Source organism: Euleptes europaea, chromosome 4 (genome assembly GCF_029931775.1).
Source record: "Euleptes europaea isolate rEulEur1 chromosome 4, rEulEur1.hap1, whole genome shotgun sequence".
Classification (NCBI taxonomy): Eukaryota; Metazoa; Chordata; class Lepidosauria; order Squamata; family Sphaerodactylidae; genus Euleptes; species Euleptes europaea.
In genome coordinates, this window is record NC_079315.1 from 85,218,543 (window position 1) to 85,243,105 (window position 24,563).

The 24,563-nt window shown below is 41.9% G+C and overlaps 1 protein-coding gene across 1 annotated transcript in view; it reads left to right on the forward strand.

Moving 5' to 3' along the window:
- Positions 1 to 24,563, forward strand: part of EDIL3 (EGF like repeats and discoidin domains 3) — a 294,133-nt gene that overhangs the window by 121,343 nt on the left and 148,227 nt on the right. The window contains exon 3 of the mRNA XM_056847986.1: positions 659 to 688. Coding sequence (XP_056703964.1) covers positions 659 to 688 — 30 coding nt within the window. The remainder of the gene's footprint in view (positions 1 to 658; positions 689 to 24,563) is intronic.

Genomic DNA, 24,563 nt, shown 5'->3' on the forward strand with positions numbered 1-24,563 from the left:
TGTTGTGGGGAGGGGAAGGGAAAGAGATTGTAAGCCGCTTTGATTCTTCTTAAAAGGTAGAGAAAGTCGACATGTAAAAACCAACTCTTCTTCTTCCTCTTCTTCCTCCTCCTCCTCTTCCTCTGTTTTTAAAATTTCTGTTAGGTTCTACAACCCAAATCCTATTTCATTGCTTATTGAATGTCCCATCTGTTGATTGTATTGAGTCACTCTGTGTAATCTGCCTTGAGTCCCAGTGAGAAAGGTGGAATAATGCAAATAAATAAACCAGCATTTACAATAATAAAATATTAAAGTATAGGAAAAAACACTTGGAACAGAAGGAACAGGAAGTAGCAGGATAACAATAAATGAATAATTTTAAAAATCTGCAAGTTGATTGTAAATGTTTTTTTTTTTCCTCCAATGGTGGAGTCTTCCTCCAAGGCAAGGAGTTTTTCACTGATGGAAAATGCTTCTTCCTCTGGAGAAAAATTAATTGCCCTAGTGGAACAATCTTTTGTTCCAGCCCTTGCACATTATGCCTTTCTTGAATAGCCACATATTTATATGGTTGGAATCTTTATAAGTAATCTTAATAAACAAATAACTCAAAATGTTATGTAGTGCATTTCTTCAGTGTATTTATAGTAACTTTACTTTTTTCTTCCGTTAACAGAACTGGATGAAGAAGAGCCAACGCCAGCAGGTAAGAACCTTTCCATTCCTGTTCTACACATTGCTACATGTTAATTCATTCCCCTTAAGCAGGAGGCCTCTGTTCCTCAAGCTTTTTATCACCGCAGTGGGTATGCAGCTGCAATAGGAAGACACAGACACCAAAGTGTTACTCATATGAAGGAAACAATTTATCGGAAGACAGTATTAAACAATACACCGCCAAAGCACATTGCAAACTGCGAACTGCAAATTGAGTTGGAGACAGTCATAAGACTGGTCTTGTTTGTCAGTGTTGCAGATGCGCACTTGTGTCCTGGGGACTATTTGTTTTTCCGGCAATTAACAGTACATTCATGAGACTTCTAATGAGGAGTTTCAGGCTGGGGTTTGAGGAAGGGACACCTGTATAGCATGATTATACATGAAAAGTCGGAGGAGGGTGTCTCCCTTGTGTCTGGAACCGAGCCCTGTGCAATCTGGTTGCTTGCAGGAACCAACAGCCTTCTTGGGGCATCTCAGCAGCTGCTTATCTTAACACAGTTGGCAACATTAATATCCCAGTTGACACACCAGCTTCTGGGCTCCTTTAGTTGAATTGACAGATTCTCCCAAAAGCATTGGAACAGTCACGCGTAATAAGATTTTAAAAATCCAGCAATCCATGCTTCTTCTCACCCCATAAGATCATGTAGAGTCAAACACAGTTAGGGTTGTCTGGTGAGAGGGGTCTTCTGTTGTAAATAGCCATTTGGACAAGCTGTAGACAAGCTGCCCCCACCGAAATGAAAGCTTTCTCTCAATACTAAGAGGTGCTTCACCAGTGTTTACAGCTACCTGCGATGTTACTTGTGGAATGCAAAACAATCACCCAGTGCTGTATTGTTGCAGTCTCACAAAAAGTCACAATTTCTGATGGAAAACGCCACAGAGTCAGGGTCTGAAATCCATTTTGTTCAAAAATGGAAGCTGTAACTGGGCCAGTTCAGGACCAAAAACATACCAGATTAACACTCCCCGTTCTGGGAAAGGTTCTCTGCTGTAATCTTAACCATAAAGAAATATAAACTGTTGTCCAAAGCCGTATTTGCTTGGAAGTAAATACAGTTGATGCCAGTGGGACTTACTTTTGAATCAACATGCAGAGGATTGGGCTGAAAGTGGAAGAAGGATTATATTTAGTTAAATCATAACTGCCAATTTTATTTATTTTAAACATTTATATTGTGCCCACCCAAAGAGGCTCAAAGGTGCCCACAAGTCAATGTGCCTATTGGTATAACAATGAAATAGTAAAACAATTAAAAATACGTAGATACTGGTGCCTAGTCATCACAGTTCAGTCCTTCACGGAGAATTATTCAGATAAGAATCCTTCGTAGGTCAACTCAGAAGTCTCGTGTTTACGATTAAACTCTATGAAGTAACATCAGGATTGCATCAAGATGTAGATAGATAAATGTAAGTGATAAAGTTTCTCCTGGGCTGTACTACTTTATGTTGCAGCTGATGAGCTGTATTAGCTGAAACATTTTACTAATCATATGCTCAGGTCAGACACCATTTTTCTTAGCATATCTCATATTCTAGCTCTCTCTTTTTTTCCTCTTTGTCTCTCACACACAGGCAAATATGCCTCAACCTTTCTAATTGCATTTTTATCTTGGCTCCATGCTATATAGTATTTCTATTATATTGCCCTTCCTTTCCATTTACAAAAAAAAGAGCTTTTTAGGAAGGGTGCCAGCAAATAAGTTGCATTAAAATATTCCCGGTTAGCTTGCCAAAGTGGCCAGGCATATGCCATCCTGGAGTGCAAAGAGGATGACTCCATGGGATTTTTAAGCCCCATCTCCCCCTGCGTGTTATAAAATTCAGTATTCAAGTCTGTAGAAATAAAAGAATGTTGCTAGTGTCATATAAAGACCCTGGCAATGAAATTATACCTGTTTCATTGTGCTCATTGAGGATTTACCTTAAGTACCTGAACCCGCTGGGTCATCTTTTGGGAATACAATTATAATCCAATGAAATATTACAGGTAGGGGTTTCCCTAGATACTAAAGGTGTTCTTTCTCTGCATAATGAAACAATGGCATGGTACAATTTAATTCGACAATGCATCAAGAGCTCCATAACCACAAACTGTGATCACCTTTATGAGTAGGGTCCATCATTCATATTGGAATTGAATTCCTACTACTCTTTGTGTTTTCCTATCTACTATAATACATACGAATCAAGGGCATCTCAAGGGCCCCAAACATGCCCTGTTATTGGATCTGCCCAATATATATGAGTGCTGAGTTTTTCTTTGCACATTGTTAGATTATAAGAGGAAAGGAAGCCCTTTGTGTGGTTGCCCAGCAACCAACCACTTGACAAGTTTCTTTGGCTTCTGTTATTTCAGTCAAAGTGATTTGGGGTTCATGATCCTTGGCAACAGAGTATTTGCATGCATTCTAGGAGAAGGCAGCAGTGGAGAGTAGACAAAAGCAGTCCCAGTTTGCATCCAGCTCGATATTTCTAAGCTAGACATTTGAAGTGTATCAGATATCTTTCTCTGACAAATACTTTCTCTTTGCTATTTGCAAAAAAAAGCCAATTCAAATTTACCCATCATGCATTCCTAAACCATTCGAGTTTGAAGTCATATAACATGTAGTTTACTCCATAGTAACACGTGAGTCTATGAGAGGCCAAGAGGTTCCATACCAGGGCTTGAGATATAATTTATAAATGATTCCTTAGTTTCGCAACAAAATGAATTAAAGTCGCAAACAAGAGGAATCCTGCAATGACTGCTTTGCAAACAAAACATGAAACTACCAATTGATTACTAATTAAATGCTATTTTCATAGTGTAACATTTCAACAAGAAATACGCTTGTCTAAGTTCTCAGAAGTGTTCTTTGCAGTCCTCCATTAAGTATGAAATAAGCTCCAGTGCTTAAAATGTCTTGTTGAAAAGTTACTATATGAAAATAAAATTAAATTGGCAATCAAAAGCTATTGGTATATTTTCTTTTCAAGGCAATTACTGCTGGGTTTCTTATGTGATGCATAAATCGCAGCTATTCTTTTCACCAAAAAAAGTTAATTTAAAACCCAGAATGACATCAATAATTGTAGATATTTGAATTTTTAGAAAATTTTATCACTGCTATTTCTTTTTGCTTTAAGATATGACCAGATGTTATTGTTTTGAAAGGAAGAAGTTAGAATGTTCTTCTGGAAGTAGTTCTGATACTTATTTGCCAGATTGTCTTGACATTTAAAACCTTTGCGGCTTCCATAGAACACATAATCTCTCTCTGTAATAATTGCCTAGGGAACAAAATAGTTGAATTGTTGAACTAAATACCCAGCGTTTTTTAGAGTTTGTAATAAATGTAAAAGGCTTCTCCAAAGGCAGAGATAGATGCCAAGACATTTGAATTGCTTTCCTGGAGTGTGTGAATTGGAGTAATAAATTTCATACTCATCCATGTTTATTGACATTTGCAGATTTTAATTAGTGTGGGAGCCATCAGTTCAGGAGAGTTGCTGTGCCATCTTAAGCAGGCTTACACCCTTCAAAACCCCTTGGTCAATGAGTATAGTTGGGTGTAACTCTGCTTAGGATGGAGCTGTCATTCATTCACTAGCATACCACCAACCTACTTCTGCATTCTTGGAGAATGAGTTATTATTCAGACAGAGCTCAGAAGTCTAGATTAAATTGCCTCATAGCCTAGATCCAGCCTGCAGGCTTTCAGGTAGAAAAATTGTGCAATAAAAATAATAGGTACATGTGTCTTAATTACTCGAGTCCTTTACATGTATTTATCTGGACCTTGCACCAAATGGTGGGAAATGGTGAAGAGACTGAGCTGTATAGACAGGAGTGATGTTGATGCGAAGAAACCGAGTTTTCCAATCCACCTGGGTGATTTAATTCCCCTGTTCCGGACCTGGGGCCCTGGAATAAATCCCTCCTGGTAGCTTGACCAAGTCTGCATTTGGACTCTTACACCTGCAGTAGACTATACCAATAAAAACAACAGGTTTTATTTAAAAGACTGTTTAAAAGGTTCAGGCTTAAATAAAAGGCAAGCTAGTAGGTACATTGAAATAACAAAAGCCTTTTATGCATGGCTAAGTTTCCCTCACCATCACCCCTCAGACAAGTTCGGGTCTTTGTTTTGATTATGCCATTTCTGACCGTTAGAGGTCGCCTTGCTCTCCCCCATGAGTTCCCCGTGTTTTGCCCGCGTTTTCAAACTTGTGATAAAACAGGTCCCTGAGAACCCGGGGAAATGCAGGGGGAGAGTGAGGTGACCGCTGACGGTCGGAAACTGCATGCATAATCAACACAAAGACCCAAAGTCATTGGAGGGGTGACCGCAAAGGAAACGGCCATGCATAAAAGGCCAAAGTTTAACTTCCTAGTATACACTTACATGCATGAAGGCAGGCAAAGCAGCATAAGTGAAAGCATCAGGTCGAAGATGCTGCAAAATGATTTCAGACCCATTGCTGTTCCCAATGCTTTCAAAGGTCATGCACTGTTACTCTCTTCCCCCATCAGATGGTCATATACCGTATTTTTCGCTCCATAAGACACACTTTTTTCCTCCTCAAAAGTGAAGGGAAATGTCTGTGCATCTTATGGAGCGAATGTGCGCACAGAGCCGGCTGGGCACGCTGGAATGACGCGAGCCGGCTCTGTGCGCCCCGTTCCAGCACGCCCAGCCGGCTCTGTGTGCCCCGCCCGCCTCCCAGCTGGCCGTCGGGGCGGGGAAAGCCAGCTCGCGTCGTTCCAGCGCGCCCAGACGGCTCTGTGCACCCCACCCGCCTCCCAGCTGGGAGGCAGGCGGGACGCACAGAGCTGGCTTGCGTCGTTCCAGCACAAGCCGGCTTTCCCCGCCTCGACGGCCAGCTGGGAGGCGGGCAGGGCGCACAGAGCCGGCTCGTGTCGTTCCAGCATGATGCTCACGCGCCCAGCCGGCTCTGTGCGGCCCCGCCTGCCTCCCAGCTGGCCGCCAGGGCGGGGAACACCAGCTCGCGCCGTCCCGACGCGTACGCGCCCAGCCGGCATTCGCTCCATAAGACAAGTTTTTAGAGGAGGAAAACAAGATTTTTTCTTGTTTTCCTCCTCTAAAAACTAGGTGCATCTTATGGAGCCGTGCGTCCTATGGAGCGAAAAATACGGTACTACTTTATAGGAAAGTGGACCACTTATCCACTGACAAGTGTAAGCCTATCAAGGACATGATTCCAAAGATTATTCCAGAAGATGAGCAAGACTCCCCACCCCAACTGACCTAGTTGATGGTAGTTGAGACCACTTTGAAATGCAAAGATCTTCATCTGAGCTTGGGAACGGAAGGGTTGCATGCGTTTGATATGGAACCCCCTCCATGTTACTCTTTACACTTAGATGACATATCAGAAAGCAGGATATTGCTCCAAAAATATGACCTGATCAAATGCTCGCTTTCAAACTGTCAGACTGATGTATACAAGGTTGACCATCTCTTGACAATCCAGACAGAGCTCTGAAGTCTAGATAAAATTACTCCAAAGCCTAGATCCAGCCCATAGGCTTTCAGTTAGCAAAATTGTACAATAAAAATAATAGCTAAATGTGAATTAATGACTCAAGTCCTTATCATGCATTTGTCTGGACCTTGTACCAAATGGTGTGAAATGGTGAAGAGACTGAGTTGTACAGATAGAACTGATGTTGATTCTCAAGGGCTTCCCTTTAAGTACATACATACATAAGACACACAGACATGATGACTACTTCTTTTTTAGTATTTGAATATGTACATAATCCAGTCAAAGTTAAATAATTTTAGGTCCCATCAGTTTCAGGTATCTGCCCAAGATCCTGTAGAATCACTAGTCAGGAAAGAACCAGACAAAATTAAGATACTGTTTTAGAAAGTCTGGACAGCAATCTGAAACTGAATAAAGGAAAATGTATATCTGCTATGCCCACAATAAAATATTTTGGTTACTGATATCATATTTGAAATGACTGGTCTAAAAAGGTACCAGGTTAATCTAGGAATGGACAGCAAACAAGAAATGTTTACCCAAGGCAATAGTGACACAATAGTAATACAATTGTTGGCCCAAGATACTGAATTTTGCTGAACATCAAACCATGAAACAGTATTCAGTTACTTCAATTCACAGAAATATCTGTAAGTATTACAATGCGAAAGAACCAGTAATTGCTTCAGGATTACATGCTATGTTATTGCAAAAAGACTGAACTGCTGTAGGTTTTGCTTCCAAAGTACTGATGACTCCCTAAAGAAGAAAAAAGAAATACTAGCCCAGCAATCACACATCAAAAATCTAGCCAAGAAAAAGGTAGTAGCTTGAGAACAGCTGGTTTAAATTGATTCAGTGGAATCAGATGAGTTGTGCTCCAGCTTTATAAATGCTGTTTCAGTCAACAGCTTGTAACTACACTGAGAACATGTCTTTAGAATGCTGAATATTTTGATCTTTACTTTGGGAGTGTATTTATGTGTAGTGCTTTTTTTTACCAGCCAGGGAAGAAAAAGAAAGGAGTTAACACTTTTATAATTTGATAGTAGATGATTTTATACTTTATGTTGACTGTTCTGACAATTGAAGTTCAGTAGGGAAAGAAATCTCACAAGAGGAGAGGCTGTCTGAACTACTTAATGAGGAACTAGGGGCCCACATATTAACCTAACTGCTAGCAATGAAAGCTTACATTTTCTAATAGACCTAAGGATGCTTGTATTAGACTGGAAAGATTTGGCTTGTAGCCACCACTTGGCAGTTTTTCAATAGATTTATTGTATGTTAACAAGCCATTTTGACTTGTATGACCTATAGACTTATGGGATAGTGATCAAGCTTAGTTTTCAAATATCTAGTTTGAGAGACTTTGATATTTCTTTAATGATTATTCATGTCTGTTCTCTCCCCCCCACCAAATATGTTGTGTAGCTGTTTTATTTTGAAAGGTGAGGATGAGATTTAGTTACATTTGCTTCTCGATCAAGTAAGTAGGGCTGCCACATTTTAAACCTCTAGCTGTCCCTTTAATATCAGTTTGAGCTGCAAGCAATTAGCAGGTGATGCCATCACTGAGGAACCACTGAGCTACCTAATCCTCTTTTAATCCCATGTTAATTAGCAGCCATCACCATATCCTGCATTAGGGAGTTCCACAAGATAACGACATGTGTGAAGAAGTACTTTTTTTCTATCGGCCTCGAATGTATTATCTCATCAATTTCATTGGGTGCTCTAGAGCCCTAATATTACAGGAGAAGGGAGCAACAGTTCTATCATGTTTTCCTTGCCATCCATACTTTTGTAACCCTCTGGCGTACCCGCTCCAGTTTGTGAAAAAAGGGACCTCACCTCTCTTGGAGAAAATGGCTGCTTTGGAAGGTGGACTGCATGGCATTGTACCCTACTAAGATCCCTTTGCTTCCTAAACCCAGCTCTCCCAGGCTTCACCCTCAAATCTCCAGATATTTCTGAACTTGAAGCTGGCAACCCTATCAGGGCTCTCCTAACACAGCCGATAAACAAGGTCTCTACCTGGGGCTTCAGTCTGACCGCAAGAATCTAAGAAGTTATTCTCTCCAACTTCTTCAGTCTCTGTTGGTATCCTCCCAACCCTCACAGGCCTCTTCCTTGCTGTAGTTCCTTTTGAGACCTCTTGTTTCACTTCTCCCCCTTTTCTCCCCTCTTCCTCCTTCCCTCAGAAAAAGGCAAATGCTGGCAGATCAGCGTCACCACTGCTCAGAGATGTAGTCCCGCAGAAATTCCATTACAAGAGAAGTAAAGATTCAGCTAGAGCACATGCCTGGAAATTTGCTGTCATGGTTAGGAGATACAGATCTAAGGAAATCCAATGAATTATGACTCTAGCTAAGTTACATTACAAGAGCAAACACATCCTCATTCCCCTTGCTTCCCTGCTGCAGAGGAGGATGAGGTCACAGCATCTGGGCGGAGTGTTTGAGCCCAGAACAAAGGAATATTTCCCCTTTTAAAACTTCCACCTGCTTAGGCAACTCCCCCCCCCCCAATCCAGAGTTTATTTTTATTTATTTCACTCTTATAACCCGCCCGCCCTGGCAAAGCCAGGCTCAGGAATCCTGCCCCTTGTGGGAGATGCTCTGAGCTCTGCAAATGAGATTCTTTGACTCATAGGCCAGGGCTCTCTCCCCCACCAGGTTTTTGTGATGCCCATTCATCAGCCTGTTTGGCAGGTAGACCAAATGGTCTGATTTTCCCCACTGACACCAAGTTTTTGTTTTCTCTGAATTTCCTCTCTTTTGGAAATAAACAGTTGCCATGGTTTCAAGGTCCCCAATCATAAGTTATTTGGCACAATAATTTGTGTGTAGTATGCAAGAATAGTATTACATGCTGAAAATATAGAGGATCTTCCTGTTTTGTTTTGTTTTGCCTATAGAATCTATTTTAGCATTCAGATTTTACCGCTCTTGCATGTGTCAGAGATCTGGTCTTGGATTAAAATGGTTTAAATATTTACCAAACATTTTCCTTTTAAAAAAAATGCAGATATTCATTCCATTCTTCAGCGCCTAGAGCCATTAGGCTAATTTTTGTAAATCATAAGATAGCACAAGAACAAATCTATATTTGGGTTGTAATGAATGCTGGTTTTCTGTGGAAACTGGGCTACTGCTAAAGTTACATTGGGTGCCAGGTGGCTGAGAAAATTACACTAAGGCTGAAATCCCAAATATGCTCTCCTGGGAGTAAGTGCCATTGAATAACATGGGATTTACTTCTGAGTAGACCAGTTCAAGATTGTTTCCTAAATAACATTTCCCTAAAACATTAGGGAAGTTTTTCAGGGGAAAAGCGAGAAACGTTCAATTCTCTACCACATTTCCATCATACTGGAATACTGACAACTTGAGCTTGCAAGAGCTTGTGTTTTAGGAGAGCCCACCCTTCACTTGTTCCTTTCCCTTCCAGCATTCTTGCCCATGGAATGTCATCATGCCTCTGAATTCATTAAAGTCTGCCCTACTAAAATCTAACATACATGTTTGGCTATGAATTTCCTTGGCTCTCCACAGCAAAGGGGATTCTCGGAAGACATGGTCACTTCCCGCTAAAGTCCCCCCCCCACACACCTTTAGCTCATCTACCAACTCTAGCCTGTTGGTTAATATTGAATAACCCATTCTTGTTAGGGAAGCCACCCACTCTGTTGTCCTTCTGACTGGTCTCCCCATCCCTCATGGCTGCTGTTAACAAAATTCTCTCCATCCTCGATCTCATGAAGGGTAGCAATCTGACCCTCCAGGCTCTGAACCTTCTCCTCTATGAGCCCTATCAGTTTACACTTTTGACAAGTGTCAAAAGTGTAATTATTCATAGATAATAGATAGATAAGATTATGTAAAAGTGTAATTATTCATTAACAATTCATAGAGGTCAACAGAATTTATTATATTGTTTTAAAGAGTTGTTGATTATATGTGTATATTATATACACATTATATACACATTATATACATACCTATATATAAATAAAAATGTAAATATGGGGCATCATTTTGTACTTTTGCCCCCTTTCAAAAAATGTAGATCCAGCCCTGCCTCTGTGGGCTGACCAGTACTCTTTACTCATGGCAAACTGACACTTGCTTGCCTCATATGGAAACTAGCATTGTTCACACTGTGTAATCCTTTTGGTGGGAGTTCGGTACCATACAATGTGCACCATGAACCAAAGATGTTGTCATGCTCCTGAAAATGCTATAAGAACCAGAGTCACATGAGCATTGCTGGGTCAGACCAATGGTCCATCTGATCCAGCATTCTGTTTCACACAGTGGCCAAACAGCTGCCCTGGAGGGCCAACAAGCTGGGGTAGAGGCCCTCATTATTCTTTACTTTAATGACTGTAGAAAAGGGCAAGAGTCCAATAGCACCTTAAAGACTAACAAAAATATTTTCTGGTAGGGTATGAGCTCTCGTGAGCCACAGCTCACTTCTTCAGATACAGCTAGAATGTGAATCCATCTGTCTTTAAGTAGAGGAGAGTGAATTCAGACAAGCATTAGTATGTAAATGTTAACAGTATGTAAATGTGAATAGCAGGCGTGATGGGATTAGGTATGGTATGCAGAAGAGTCTGTGATGTCCAGGGGAGAGATGGGCGTGGAGAAATCAGCATTGGTAATGAGCCATGAATGAAAGGTCTTTATTCAGCCCAGGTAAATGCATTGTCTTTAGTTTGAATATCAACTGTAATTCAGCAGTTTCTCTTTCCAATCTCCCTTTGAAATTCCTTTGTAAGAGAACTGCTACTCTTAAATCTGCAACAGAATGTCCTGGAAAGTTGAAATGTTCTCCCACTGGTTTTGAATATTGTGGTTTCTGATGTCAGACTTATGTCCATTTAGAGACTGACCTGTTTGTCCAATGTAGATTGTGGAAGGGCATTGCTGGCATGTGATGGCATAAACACATTAGAAGATGAGCAGGAGTATGAACGTGAGATAGTATGGCTGACATTGGTGGGTCCAGAGATGATGTTCCTAGAATCTATATGAGGGCAAAGTTGGCACCTTGGTTTGTTGCAGGCCTTGGTGCCAGAGTCCATGTTCCTGTTAAATAGTTTATCATCTACTACTGCAGACAGACTAACACGGCTACCCACTGTGAATTATCTTTAATGACTGTGTCAGCATGTATCTGAAGTTTCAAAATGCAGCATCGTACACTGTATTCTTCAATAGTAAAGCAAATTCTTTGTCTGCAAGAAGCTCCAGCTTATTGGTATCTCCAGTAAATCTCTGGAAGCATGACTAGGGAAGCCCTCTCTGTAAAGCCCTGGAGAGCTCCTGCCAATCAGAATAGATAACATTGGGCTAGATATTCAGTGGCCTGGCTTGCTATGACAACCACATAGTGAGGAACATTAATGGTTTTCAGGCATTATGGGGAGACTGAGCATGTGTGTGTTTAGGGGAGGGGTCATCATGGTGGCAAGCCCCAACTCATTTTCTAGACATTCACTTGGAGGTGTGTGTCAGAACTTTGATTTTTCAGGGTTTCCAATTGTGCAGAGAGTTAACTATATTCATAGGACCTTTTCATATTTTTAAGTAAACATGCATAAGTTGGGGGGTGAGGTGGAGTCATAGAATCATAGAGTTGGAAGGGACCGTTCAGGCCATCTAATACAACCCCCTGCTCAATGCAGGATCAGCCTAGAGCATCCCTGACAAGTGCGTGTTCAGCCTCTGCTTAAAGACTGCCAGCGAAGGGGAGCTCACCACCTCTCTAGAAGAAGAAGAGATGGATTGACTCTATAAAGGAAGCCATGGCCCTCAATTTAAAAGACCTGAACAAGGCTGTTAAAAATAGGATGGTTTGGAGGACATTGATTCATAGGGTCGCCATGAGTTGGAAGCGACTTGAAGGCAGTTAACATACACGCATAGGTGAAAATTAGTGTTCCGTGATTAATTTCTCTGCTGAAAAGTGCTCCATGACTCAAAAAGTTTGGGATACTCTGGCCTAGAGAATCCTTGACAAGTGCTTGTCCAGCCTCTGCTTCAAGACTGCCAGTGAGGGGGAGCTCACCACCTCCCTAGGTAGCTGATTTCACTGTCAAACAACTCTTCCTGTAAAAAAAAATTTTTCCCTAATATCCAGCCAGTCTGTAATGATGATGTCATATCTCCTCTTGTCCAGTTCACTCTTCCCAGAATAACTATATACAATGTTTCATTTCACTGGTGCAAAAGTATAAAGACAAAACACAAAAATTCACATGTCCACAAAAAATTCTAATAAGTTTGAATAGCTCCTTTGTACACTGTTGGTTGTGTGATCATTTGTGTCTATCACTAGCATTCATCTGAATGAACATACTTTCCGTGCATTGTTTTGGGTTTCTAATGGGTTTACAGTGCCAAGTGAACTGGTAAAATTGAGAAATAGGAAACAAATCTTAAAGTGCATGGGGAAATGTTAAAATAGAACTGAATGGATTCGTTTCCCTGGTGCTTCTGACTATTAAGCTCTGCCACCTCAGAGACGGATTGGATATCCATTTCCATCCAAGTGAATGTTTCCTTATATCAGTGGTTCCCAACCGGTGGTCCGCGGACAGAACTAAACCAGGGGTCCGCGAAACAAAGTTTACCACCAGGGGTCCGGCACGCAGCTCTCTCCCTCTCTCTCAGTTGAGCTTCGGCCGCGGCTCAGGGGCCGTGTGTGAGGTAAAGTGCCCTCCTCCTCCTCCTCCCCCCTTTCCCTCTCCTCACAGCGCGGCCGGGTTTTGCACGCGGCGCTCGAGGGCCGGCGGCACCAAGGCGGGCGGCGGCAGCAGCCAATCAGCGGGCAGGATTTTCCCGCTGGTTTTGGCTGGCGGAGGAGGCCGAGGCGCTGAGGACGGGCGGATGGCAGGCTCCCCGGGGAGAGAAGGTAGGAAGGAGCCCAGGCGGCGGCAGCGAGAAGGAGGAGGTCTTGGATTTGCCTTCCCGTGGCGATCCTCCTCGGCCTCCACCCCATTCCCTCTTTATAGGGCCGTGTCTTCTCCCCCTCGCTCGTCCTCCTATCTCCCAGCCGTTTGTGGGGAGGTTTTGCCTTGGATTTGCCACTCAGATGCACGTTTTCCCCATCCAGATTCTCAAAAAACTGCATGGGGGGTTATTGGCCATCTGTGAATGGGAGATTTTGCCTTGGATTTGCCTTTCAATAAAAAGTTGTTTGTATCATTGAAAGCTCTGCTATTGTGTTTTTCTTTTAAGGCAAAAGATGTTAACATATGAGTTGTTTTTTCTAAACTAAAACCTCAGTATTCAGGTTAAATTGCCGCATTGGCACTCGGAATTTTTATTTTGAACCTTGGGGTCCCTGCACCGAACAAAAAAGTTCTAGTGGTCCCTGGTCAAAAAAAGGTTGGGAACCATTGCCTTATATTGTGGTCACCGTATTCCTTTCCTTCAGCTAATCCCCTATCTTGGGAAAAAATGCTGTTAAAATCTCTGATGTCCCCAACAATCTGCTCTATGACTTCAGCCAGAAGGATTTGATGTCCATGTAAGAGATAAGGTAATTGGATTGTCAGAGTAGCTGATTCTGTTATTTCTGTCTGTATCCCAAAAGTGTTATTTTGCAAAATGTAGCTGAGGGATAAAGAAAGAAGCCAGATGTTCACTAAATGAGAGGATTAGATTTTAAATCATGAGCATAATAACAAAGGTTACCCAGTTTCCTCAATGTCATGTGACTTGGATATAGACTAGATCTTTTTTACCACCTGATCCGAAGACATATTTGTTGTGCATATTGAGGAAGAATAACAAGTTGCTAATGGTATTGTGCCACATAGGTCTAAGTAATTCAGAAAAAAATGCTGGCTGTTGAAATATGGCTATGATAGGCATTAAATGAAATGCTGTGCTTTTGTTCAATGAAAAAGATTTGTTTGTCAATATGTCTAATTCTCACAAATAGACAAGATGAATCTTTCTACAAACCTCAAAAAATAATAATTTGGGTTTGCAGATAAATCTGAAATCTTTAAAAAAAATCATTGGGAATTAAACCCCTCCAGTGATATAAGGAGTGCCTGTAGCTTTAAGAACGGGACGTACTCTGTAGCCATTTCTAGGCTACTTAGTTTCTGTTAGTAAAAGGGAAGGGGAAAGGAACATTTCTAAAACTGTCCTGGCCTTTGAGGGAGGACTAATCATAGCCAGGCCCACCAGCAACCATCAGTCAACTTGTTTACTCAGGCCCTATCTGCTTGCTACTGCTCAAAAGCAACCACTCCATGAAAGTCAGTGTACTGTAGTGCTTAGACTTTCAGACTAGGATCTGGGAGGGCCAGGTTTGAATCATCGCTCTGCATGGAATCTTGGTGTTCCTGAGCCAGTTACACATTCTCAGTCTAGCTTGCTTCTCAGGGTTGTTGTGAGGACAAAACTGAGAAAAGGAGAATAATTTAAGCTGCTTTGACTCCACATTGTGAGTCTAAATGAAGATAAGGGTAAATAAGAGGTTGATTGTTGAGTGGGTAGGAAGGAAGTGGGGCTGTGCAGAAAAAAAATTCAGTAAAATTCATATTTTTTTCAGTAAACCTGGATATTTCCAAGCCTCCATGTCAGAAATATCTGGATTCCCCCCAAAATTCAGGTCTGTTAGACCCGAATCTGAATTTTACCGCCCCTCCATTTCCTCTCCCCTCCCCTCCCCTCCCACTTACCTCCTCCAGGGTTGCAGCTGCGGCAGGCACAGAGCTGCCTCTGAGCCCCAGGTGGAGCTTGGAGGCGGTGGTGATGATGACCTGGGCAGAGCTGCGAGCTGGGATTGGCTAAGCCAATCCTGGCTCGCAGCTCTGCCCAGGTCATCATCAGCTCTGCGCAACTCTGCGCAGGCCACCCTCTCAGAGGCCAAGGTGGAGCTCTGAGGCAGTGGTGAGGACCCAGGCAGAGATGCGAACCGGGATTGGCTGGGCCGAGCCCAGTGTCCAGCTCTGTGTCACCGAGAGCCCGGAGGCAGCAGTGGCAGGGGAGTTCTGCGCTTGCCTGGCCACTGAACAGGTAGAAGAGGGAGAGAAGTGGCCTGAATCATACTGAAAACATTCACCATGATTCGGGGATATGCTTTTCAGCTCCCTTTGAATTGCCACCTTTTTCAGTAAGACACCCCCCCCCCCAAAAAAAAATACCAAAAAGGTATTTTGGGTTTTTTTCTGGTAAGGTTTTGTCGAATGCATGCCCCTAGATGGAAGGAGAAAAGGAAGCAGGGAAAGGTAAAGATATGGGGATTGCCAGGAGGAAGGAAAGAGGAAATAGTGTGAGTGAAGGGATACAAAGGAAAATCAGATGCTCCCTGAAAGTCTTTGCTGGTCTCCCACTGCAAATAGATAGGCCTTGCCTGGCAATTAGTATCACAGGCCTGAGCCATAGTTTTTCTGGGAAGAGGTTGCCAGGAAAAGGGAAGGAGAGAAAGCTGAAGATGGGGGGCAGATAAAGGTAGGTTGCCTGGTGGGTGGGTAGTAGAGAAGGAAGTAAGAAAAGGGGACAAGTTACGGGGGCTTTCAGGATGGGGAAGAAGAAATATTGGGGAAGGGGAACATGAGATGCCTCCAGCAAGTCCTTGCATCCCCCCGCTTGTTGATCTATATTTCACATTCTGTTAATCATGTGGCACACTGTCATAAAAATATCAATGCATTTTAAAAGAAGAATTAAAACCCAAAATCCAACATTAATTCAATATCAGATGGAATAAAATAGAAGATAGACCCAGAAAGGTCAGCAGTGACTGGGTCTTACCTGAGGAAGGCCATCTGTGCAGTCCACATTGTTGATGTTGTTGTTGAGTATACTTAGAGGGAGGAAATGAGTGTAAGCATGGAAGACCAACATCTCAGCTCTCCATTATCTTTGCTGCAATCATGATAGGTTCTGCATTCTCTTTGGACCCAAAAGGTGTTGCAGAATTCAACAAAGCTTTGTTCACTGTATATGAAAGGGGGGGGGGGAATGGAGCTGTGTAACTCAGCAGCTAGCTCTAATTTAAAAAAACGTAACACATTTCCCAACATAAAATCTTTCTGAAAAGCAACAACCAAATGATCTATTCCAACCATCTCCATTATATTGCATACGAAAGTATACACTGAAACTTTCTGGGAATATTTTGTAAAAAAAAAAAAAAAACCAACCCTGAAATGTCAATCTTTTAAGTGCATTGTAAATTACATTCTACATATTGTACAGTACAATCCCAAACAGAGTTATATCCTTCTACATCAGTGGTCTTAGAACTGTACTGACAAAGAAGAAGGAGAAGAAGAATTGGTTTTTATACCCTGCTTTTCTCTAACTTTAGGGTGTAAGTGCCCCTTATCACAGCACCAGCATGTGGTTATATCAGCTCCTATGGGCATTCTTCCTCCTTCAGGATTGCATGGTTAGTTTTATGATTTCATTTCCTCTTCATGCTAGAAACAGTCTGTCCTTCATACAGTGAAAAATTGTATATATAATTAAAACCTTTCTGCTCCTCATTCTTTAGACACCATTAGACAAGCTTGTAGCTTCATTACGGGTATATATTACAGCAATTCTAGAAATAGGTCGTAGTCAATAATGTGACATTATTGTGTATTGTATGACACCAGAAAAATTGCTGCATAATGGTGGTTTGGGTATTTACCTTTTCAAATGTTTATTGACTATTGGAACTAACCAATGAATACTCACCTGAAATATAGCTGGGTTATTTATGTTAATATGATCTTTTTAAAAAGATGGATGAACAATGACTAATTCTGAAAAGAGAGAGAAATACTGATCTCCACTGATCCTATTCTCCACTAAATGAAAGACTCTGCTAATTCAAGTAAAATTGTTCTTCAGACTATCTCTTGAACTCCAGTTGTTGCTGCATGCATGCAGTATGCAGGAAGGGAAACTTGCTAATAGGTAATCTAGTAACTTCATTGACAGCAGCTCACTTCCTAGTGTCGATGTGCTGCATGTCCAATACAATTATTGTTGAATCAAGTCTTGTGTTCTATGGATAATTAGATCCATCAGGATAGTCTTCTCTACATGGTTTTATTTGACAGTAATTTTAAATGTAACTAAACAGAAACATTTAATGATAACAGGTCCATTTTTTATGCATATACTCAGTTCCCTTACTGCAATTAACATAATATACAGAGCAATCCCATACAGAGCTACTCTGTTCTAAGCTCATTGATTGGTTTAGAATGGACTAATGCATAGGATTGCACTGATAACATTTACTAGCTTTTGGATCATGCTCAGGGCAGTCTTTCAAGCAACAAAGGTGGATTCATTCTGCGTATGGAATTTCCCAGTGGCTTCTGTGCACATATGCTGTTTTCATAACATATTTTGGGAATTCATTGTTCTCCTCTGTGAGCAAATAAATGCTCCATGTGTGCTATTTGGATATCTTCATGCACATGCAGAGCATTTGCAGCACAGGTTTGGCTTCATGCCATGGCCGTAGGGTGCAAGACCTAGGACACAGCCTTCTTTTTCATGCTTAGTAGATCTATTAGTATAGTTAACATAAAACAATTAGGTTACTTCTTGAAGTGCTGAAACGATTGCAATTAAGCCTCAAGAGGTCTCTGTGCAGCAGACAAACATGCAGATGACATAAATCAAAAGAAATGAACCATAAAAAAATGTGATGGAGAAAAAGAGGAAACTCAGAAGTGCTTAGACATTTAGATTTTTATAAACATGCAGCTAATATGGTTCCTAGGTAAATGAGTTCACAGTTGGAGTTCCAGTGCAGTAGTTAAGATTATAGCATCCCTGTGTTTGTGTTTGGTGCTGCAATTCCCTGAAACTGGGTTAGAAAAGAAGCTAAAAACAAGTAAGAGAAATGTATGATTTATTTGGTACTGGGAAGGCAAGATTGTAGTGGATCTGAAGGTCTCTACTAACTTTGGGAAAGAGACTGAAAGACCCAAAACGTTTCACACTAAAAAAAGGCTAAAGATAATGAAGATAAGCAAACATGAAAAAGACTTGTGGGGGGAAATCACCGGATACAGGAACTCAGTATTATTGCAGCTTTGGAGGTAGGATCAGATGCTGTAAATTGACAATAATAAAGGTCATGCCAGCTGAAAGAGAGTATCAGGGGAAATTTGCTCCAACTGCTGTATATCAAGGTCTTCAGTGTGAAGGATTTCATTTTAATCCATGCCAAGGGACCTTTGAGAGCTTGGGTTGCTAAAGGCAAATGTTGGGAGGAAAGGAATAGTGCAGTCCCAAGAACACTTTCCTGGGAGTAAGCCCCATTGAACAGATTTGAGTAGCATTCTGAGTAGCCCTGCTTGGATTTCTCTCAAAGAGTTTTAAGCTTTCAGATTGATTGAGGGTCATCTATGCATATTATCTGCTTGGATTGGTTTCATATATGGGTGGGGGTTTTTCAGTTAACTTGAGGAACTCCATATGGGATTCCTTTCCTATATATGGGACTCATAAATACAGAAGGGACCTTATATTTTTGGCACTCCTGGTGTATTCAGCTGAGCTTAAAATGTGCAAACCACAAATGGAAAGCATTTCTGGATACAGAAGTTTCTCACTTGCCCTTGTTCTCTGAAGCCCCTTGAATCCATTGGAAAGGTTAAAAAAACTCCAATGAAATATTTTATTGATTGAGAGTAGTAAAAGGCTTTTAAAGACACAATTTTAATCACTCAAATGGAGTAGCATGACTTTTTAAAATGTAAAACAGTTATACAGTATTATAGAACAGTTATACAGTAGTCCCTATGTATAGTATAAACCTATACATATTTGAAATGGCATATCAATATATCTAATTCTCAACATGGCCCCATCTGTGGATAAGTAAATCTGGGGCGAAAAAAATGTCCTCAGTGGTCATTGCTAGGCAACCACAACAGTCTTGCCAGCCTTCCTTCCTTCCTTCCTTCTTTCTTTCTTTCTTTCTTTCTTTCTTTCTTTCTTTCTTTCTTTCTTTCTTTCTTTCTTTCTTTCTTTCTTTCTTTCTTTCTTTCTTTCTTTCTTTCTTTCTTTCTTGATATAAAAGGCAGTATATAAGTGAAGTAAATAAATAATAACTGTAGCTGAAGGTGGGAGGCAGATAAAAGGTAGGTTGTTTGGTGAATGGGAAGGACACAGGGAAGCAGAGAAAGTTCTGTCCCCCTGGAGAAAATGGCTGTTTTGGAGGGTGGACTCTATGGAAATATATTCGTCTGAGGTCTCTCCCCTCCCCAAAACCTGCTCTCCTCAGACTCCACTAAAAAATCTCTAGGCATTTTCCAACCTGGAGCTGGCAACCGAAGTCAGCCTGACTCCAATGAGTACTCCTGCAAAGGCCAAAATAGACCTGGAAAGGACCCTGACTTCACCCCCTGCCTTTTTACTCATAGAAACCCATCCTAGAACACCCACTAAAATAATCTGTTGTTTAAAACTACAGGTATCATTTTATCATTTTTGGTTTTTTTAAACCCCCAATGTAATTTTTTCAGATTTCACATTTTTCTGCAAAGAGCCTTTTTCAGGTTTCTAGTGTTTTGCCCATATTTTATGTTGATATGCTGATAGGAAAGTAAATGTTCACATAGTTTGTTTTTCAAAATTTCCATGCTCCCTTAAAAGAAAAAAAAATCGGGGGGAATCCTTTTACTCTATGGCAGCATTCCACAGTTCCAGGGAGGGCATTTTTGGAGGTAGAGGTCCCAAACTTTCAGAGTAGCTTGAGGGGACCCTTCTTGCAAGAACCCTCAAGGTTTGCAATGATTGGGTCAGAGGGTCCTGAGATATGGGGCCAGGAAGGGGTCCCCCCAAATCACCCACAGGAATAAAGCCACTTAAAGCACACTGGCGGCACTCCGCAGCATCGGGGGGGGGGCATTTTTGGAGGTAGAGGTTCCAAACATTCAGGGTAGCTTGAGAGGACCCTTATTGCAAGAACCCCCAAGTTTTGTAAACATTGGGTCAGGGGGTCCCGAGATATGGGGTCCCCCCATCTGCCCATTGGGATGAATGGGAGCAGGCGATCCTTAATGTGCATCTCTACAGAGCGGCAAATCCAAGGCAAAACCTCCCGTGCATAAATGGCCAGAGAGTCGTGAGAGATCCTGAGCAACTGCTGCTGCTTGCTGGAATCAGTATGGATTACTCCTCCTGACCCCCTGCTTCTGCTGGAAGAGAAGACATCTACAGTTTGACCCATTTTGGGGCTTTTATCTATAACTTTTTTCCTGTGTGTGTGGGGGGGGGAGCCGATTCTTTGTGTGTGAGAGAGAGGGGGGAAGCCAAAGTGGGGTGGGTTTGATTGCCTCTGTGTGGGACTGTGCTTTCTGCTGTTTTCATCGGTTGCCAACTTCGTTTGGAGTTAACTGTGAGTTAACTGTGGGTCAGTGAGTCTCTCTCTGGCTGGCTGCTATTGTTTCCAATGGGCTGTGCAGCTGCTTCTGTTGTTTCTAATGGGCTAGCCTGTCATTCGTTTTAGTGCATCCCATGTCAGTGAGTCTCTCTCTAGCTGGGCCGTTCTTCTCCTTCGTTTGGAATTTGCATCTTCTGGCTGGGGGGGAGGGCTGTTCTGCTGGGGGGCCTTTACCTCCTCCTTGCCAGTGTGATTGTTGCTGTGGAAGATTTGAATCCAGCAGCATGAAATCTATCAATCCTGAAGATACGCACTTTACGCGGGTTGCACTTACGCTAGTTGCCTTATGAGATGCACTTTGGCTGTGTTGAAATGAAAAGGTACGTTACCCATGCCAGTTACGCTGTTTACTTACGCTTTGAGCGTTGTTGGGTGCACTTTTGGCGTAGTTACATCAGCTCTTAGAAGCCACGGATTGGCTTCTACTGTGTGTGTGGGGGAAGCCAAGGGGGGTTGCTCTATAGAGATGCACATTAAGGATCACCTGCTCCCATTCATCTTAATGGGCAGATGGGGGGGACCCCAGATCTCAGGACCCTCTGACCCAATCTTTACAAAACTTGGGGGTTCTTGCAAGAAGTGTCTCGGCAGTTGGGCTGTACCATTACCCCAGCCCGGGGGTCTGACTGAAAGGCAAGCCAACAAAAAAAGTACACACACACCCCCACGGGGATCTCTCTCACCCACACACAGACACTCTTTCTTTCTTTCCCCGGGCCGCACAGCAGCCAGGGCCCTCTGACCCAATCTTTACAAAACTTGGGGGTTCTTGCAAGAAGGGTCCCCTCAAGCTACCCTGAAAGTTTGGGACCTCTACCCCCAAAAATGCCCCCCGGAGCCGCGGAAAGCCATGAATGGGCTTTAAATGGCTTTATTCAGCCGAATGTATTCCCGAACTCCGAATCTCACGCCAAATTGCACGGATCCGAATTGGGGAAGTTCGGACTTCAGCATTTCCTGAATTAAAACGGGCCGAATTTTGCTGAATCCAAATTTTACTGATTTCTTTTTTCAACAGCCCTACTTGGGATCACTGTCAATAAATAGGGTATTAACTCAGACACAGAGATACTAGTCCAATCTGTTAGAAGAGGAATAATATAACTTGATCTTAGATCCTCATAAGAACGACATTCCAGGATCCCATGTGCTAGAGAATCAATAGAACCACGAGAACAGAGGACTCCTGAATTCTGGAGGAAATACACTTGCACCAGAACTGACAATACAGAAACTAGTGAAAAGGCAAAAGTGGACATTAGAAGGCTTGAGAGTAAAAGGAGAGTGATATATCAGATTTGCTGGCTTAAGGGATAATCATCAGGACATTTGGAAGAAGTCACTTTGATGAGCCTCCTCTCTGGGTCGGTGCTTTGAATGCATAGGAACCTTTCCTTTATTTCTCATAGCACCAAATTGGGGAGGGGCTGTGGCTCAGCGGTAGGGCATCTTCTTGGCATGCAGAAGGTTGCAGGTTCATTCCCGGCATCTCCAGTTAAAGGGACCAAGCAAATAGGTGATGTGAAAGACCCCTGCCTGAGATCCTGGAGAGCCGCTGCCGGTCTGACTAGACAATACTGACTTTGATGGACCAAGGGTCTGGCTCAGTAGAAGGCAGCTTCGTGTATGTGTTCATGAGAAAATAGGAGAAACTGTTAGAATGGTGTAACTTTGCTTAAGATGGTACTGTTAGAGAGCAATCCTAATCAGGTCTACTCAGAATCATATTCAGGAGTATACAATAGGAAAGTGTTCTAAGTGTTGAATTGTTACCGATAAATTGTTGCATAAACATTTATGGGACAGAGCCTATTTTATCAGTAGTGTTACCCCCTAAATTGGCAGAAATACACAAATGGGTACAAACAGAAAAAAAGGCAGCAGGAGGGGAAGAAGGGAAGCTTGTGCAACAATAAGTTGCAATAAAAATAGTCTTTAAGTTAATGTGAGATTTTGTTTTGTTTTGAGTGTGACAGATTTTCATGGCTACTGATTTGGAAGTGATCAAATAGGAGGAACAATGTGGGAAATGCAGCATTCACTTGAATCAAAGTTCTTTGGAGTCTGATGGTGCTATTGTATTTCCAGTGGTCTTAGAAAGAGTGAAGTGAGTGGCTAAAAGTATATACTGTGAGATAACACCTTCCAAATTCGGGGGTATTTTGAAAGCAAATTGTAGAGAATATCAGTAACAAAATGTCACAAAGAAGGTCAGGCTTAACTGTGAATTTAATCTGCCGTTTTCAGTAAAAGTGAGGCTAAAAAGAAAGTCTTTATCAAGTTCAGCCTTTTAAATTACAAAGCGACAGTACATGACCAAGAGCTTTAAACATCATGTCATCCGTAATTACTCCCCCAGTTATTTAGTTGGCTGAGCACTTGTCTGCTGCTTTCAATTTCTCTGTAATCACAATTCACTCAAACAGAAAAGGCAGGCAAGAATTGGAAGAGGAAAATGACCTGAAGCATTTTTAGACTTCAGGTGCAGACCTTTGCTTGTGGCCAGATGGAGGCATTATGATCATGGTAATCAACATGCTTCATTTAAGACGTGAAACATGATAAATATTCAAGTACATCACAGTTAAATCTAGATCCCTGCTTCCCCCCTGAAATGCATATCTGGAATCGTGATGTGCTAATACAGCCATATACTTGGAAGATACATTACATGAAAATAGGGGTATCTTATGTGTATAAAAGTTGTGCATGGTGAATTTATAATATATGCAAATGAGCATCTGCTTGCAGGCATAACCAATTTTACATGTAAAATATGAGCACTGGCTAACCTGGGATGGTTTCAAAGTAACATCGGAAGACTGGTTTAGGATTTAAGAATAATAACAGTTTTGTAATATATACTACAATACATAATTTTTATATTGCATGAAAATGTATTATTAAGCACTTGGGGATATTCATGGATCTAGCCTTGCTATTTGGATAGCAGGTGGCTTGAATGGCCAAAAGTGGTTTTTACCAACTGCGTCTGATTCACCAGCTCCCTGACCTGGCCATACTATTACCCACATTTTTGTTATCGCATGGTTGGACTACTGTAATTTACATTGGGCAGCCCTCAAAGACAATTTGCAAATTGCAGCAGCTTGATTGTTGGTGAGGTCTGATGGTTGGGAGTATACCTTGCCTATTTTAAAGCAGCTTCATTGGCTGCAAGACTTTAGTTAAGCCCTTCACAGCCTGGGTTGCACAAATTTACATGGCCATCTTTCTCCATATGTCCCATGTGTCTCCTGTAGTCTTCATCTTACCATCATCTGGGTGTTTCCTTACTAAAGGTGGCTTGCCTGGCATTGGCAAGGTCTCATGCATTCTCTGTGGTTTTTCCCACTTTATGGAAAGGTCTCCCTAAGGAGGGTGGCACCCTGGGAATCTTTGGGAGGCACTGTTAGCAGATTTTATTCACCAGAGCTCTTAGTGGAGTGTAAGTTGCAGACATTTCAATAGTTGGGGAGGTAGGATTGGGTTTTAGTGTTATTTGATGTTTTTAAATTATTGTAAATTGCCTTGAGCCTTGGACCTTCCAGGCTGTTGGCCGCTGTTGAAAACAGAATGATGAACTACGTGGTCCATTGTTCCAAACCTATAGGAATGTTCTTATGTTAGCAGTCTGAGTATAGTTCTGCTCAGCTGAGATGGTTTTGCTTGAGAAAAAGACAATAGGTACAACTTTCCCAACAGACCATGAGTGGCTGAAGATAGTTTTGACTAGGGGTGCACACTGGGTGGAAAAATCTTTTACATTGTGTATTCTAATTTAAGAGAAGGATGTTATATTTTGGTTTTAAGAATTCTCAGAAATGTTGCTATCATGAAGCCTCATTTAGTTTAAGGGTTGCCAGCTCTGGGTTGGGAAATTCCTGGAGATTTTTGGGGCAGAGCCTGAGGAGAGTGGGGTTTGG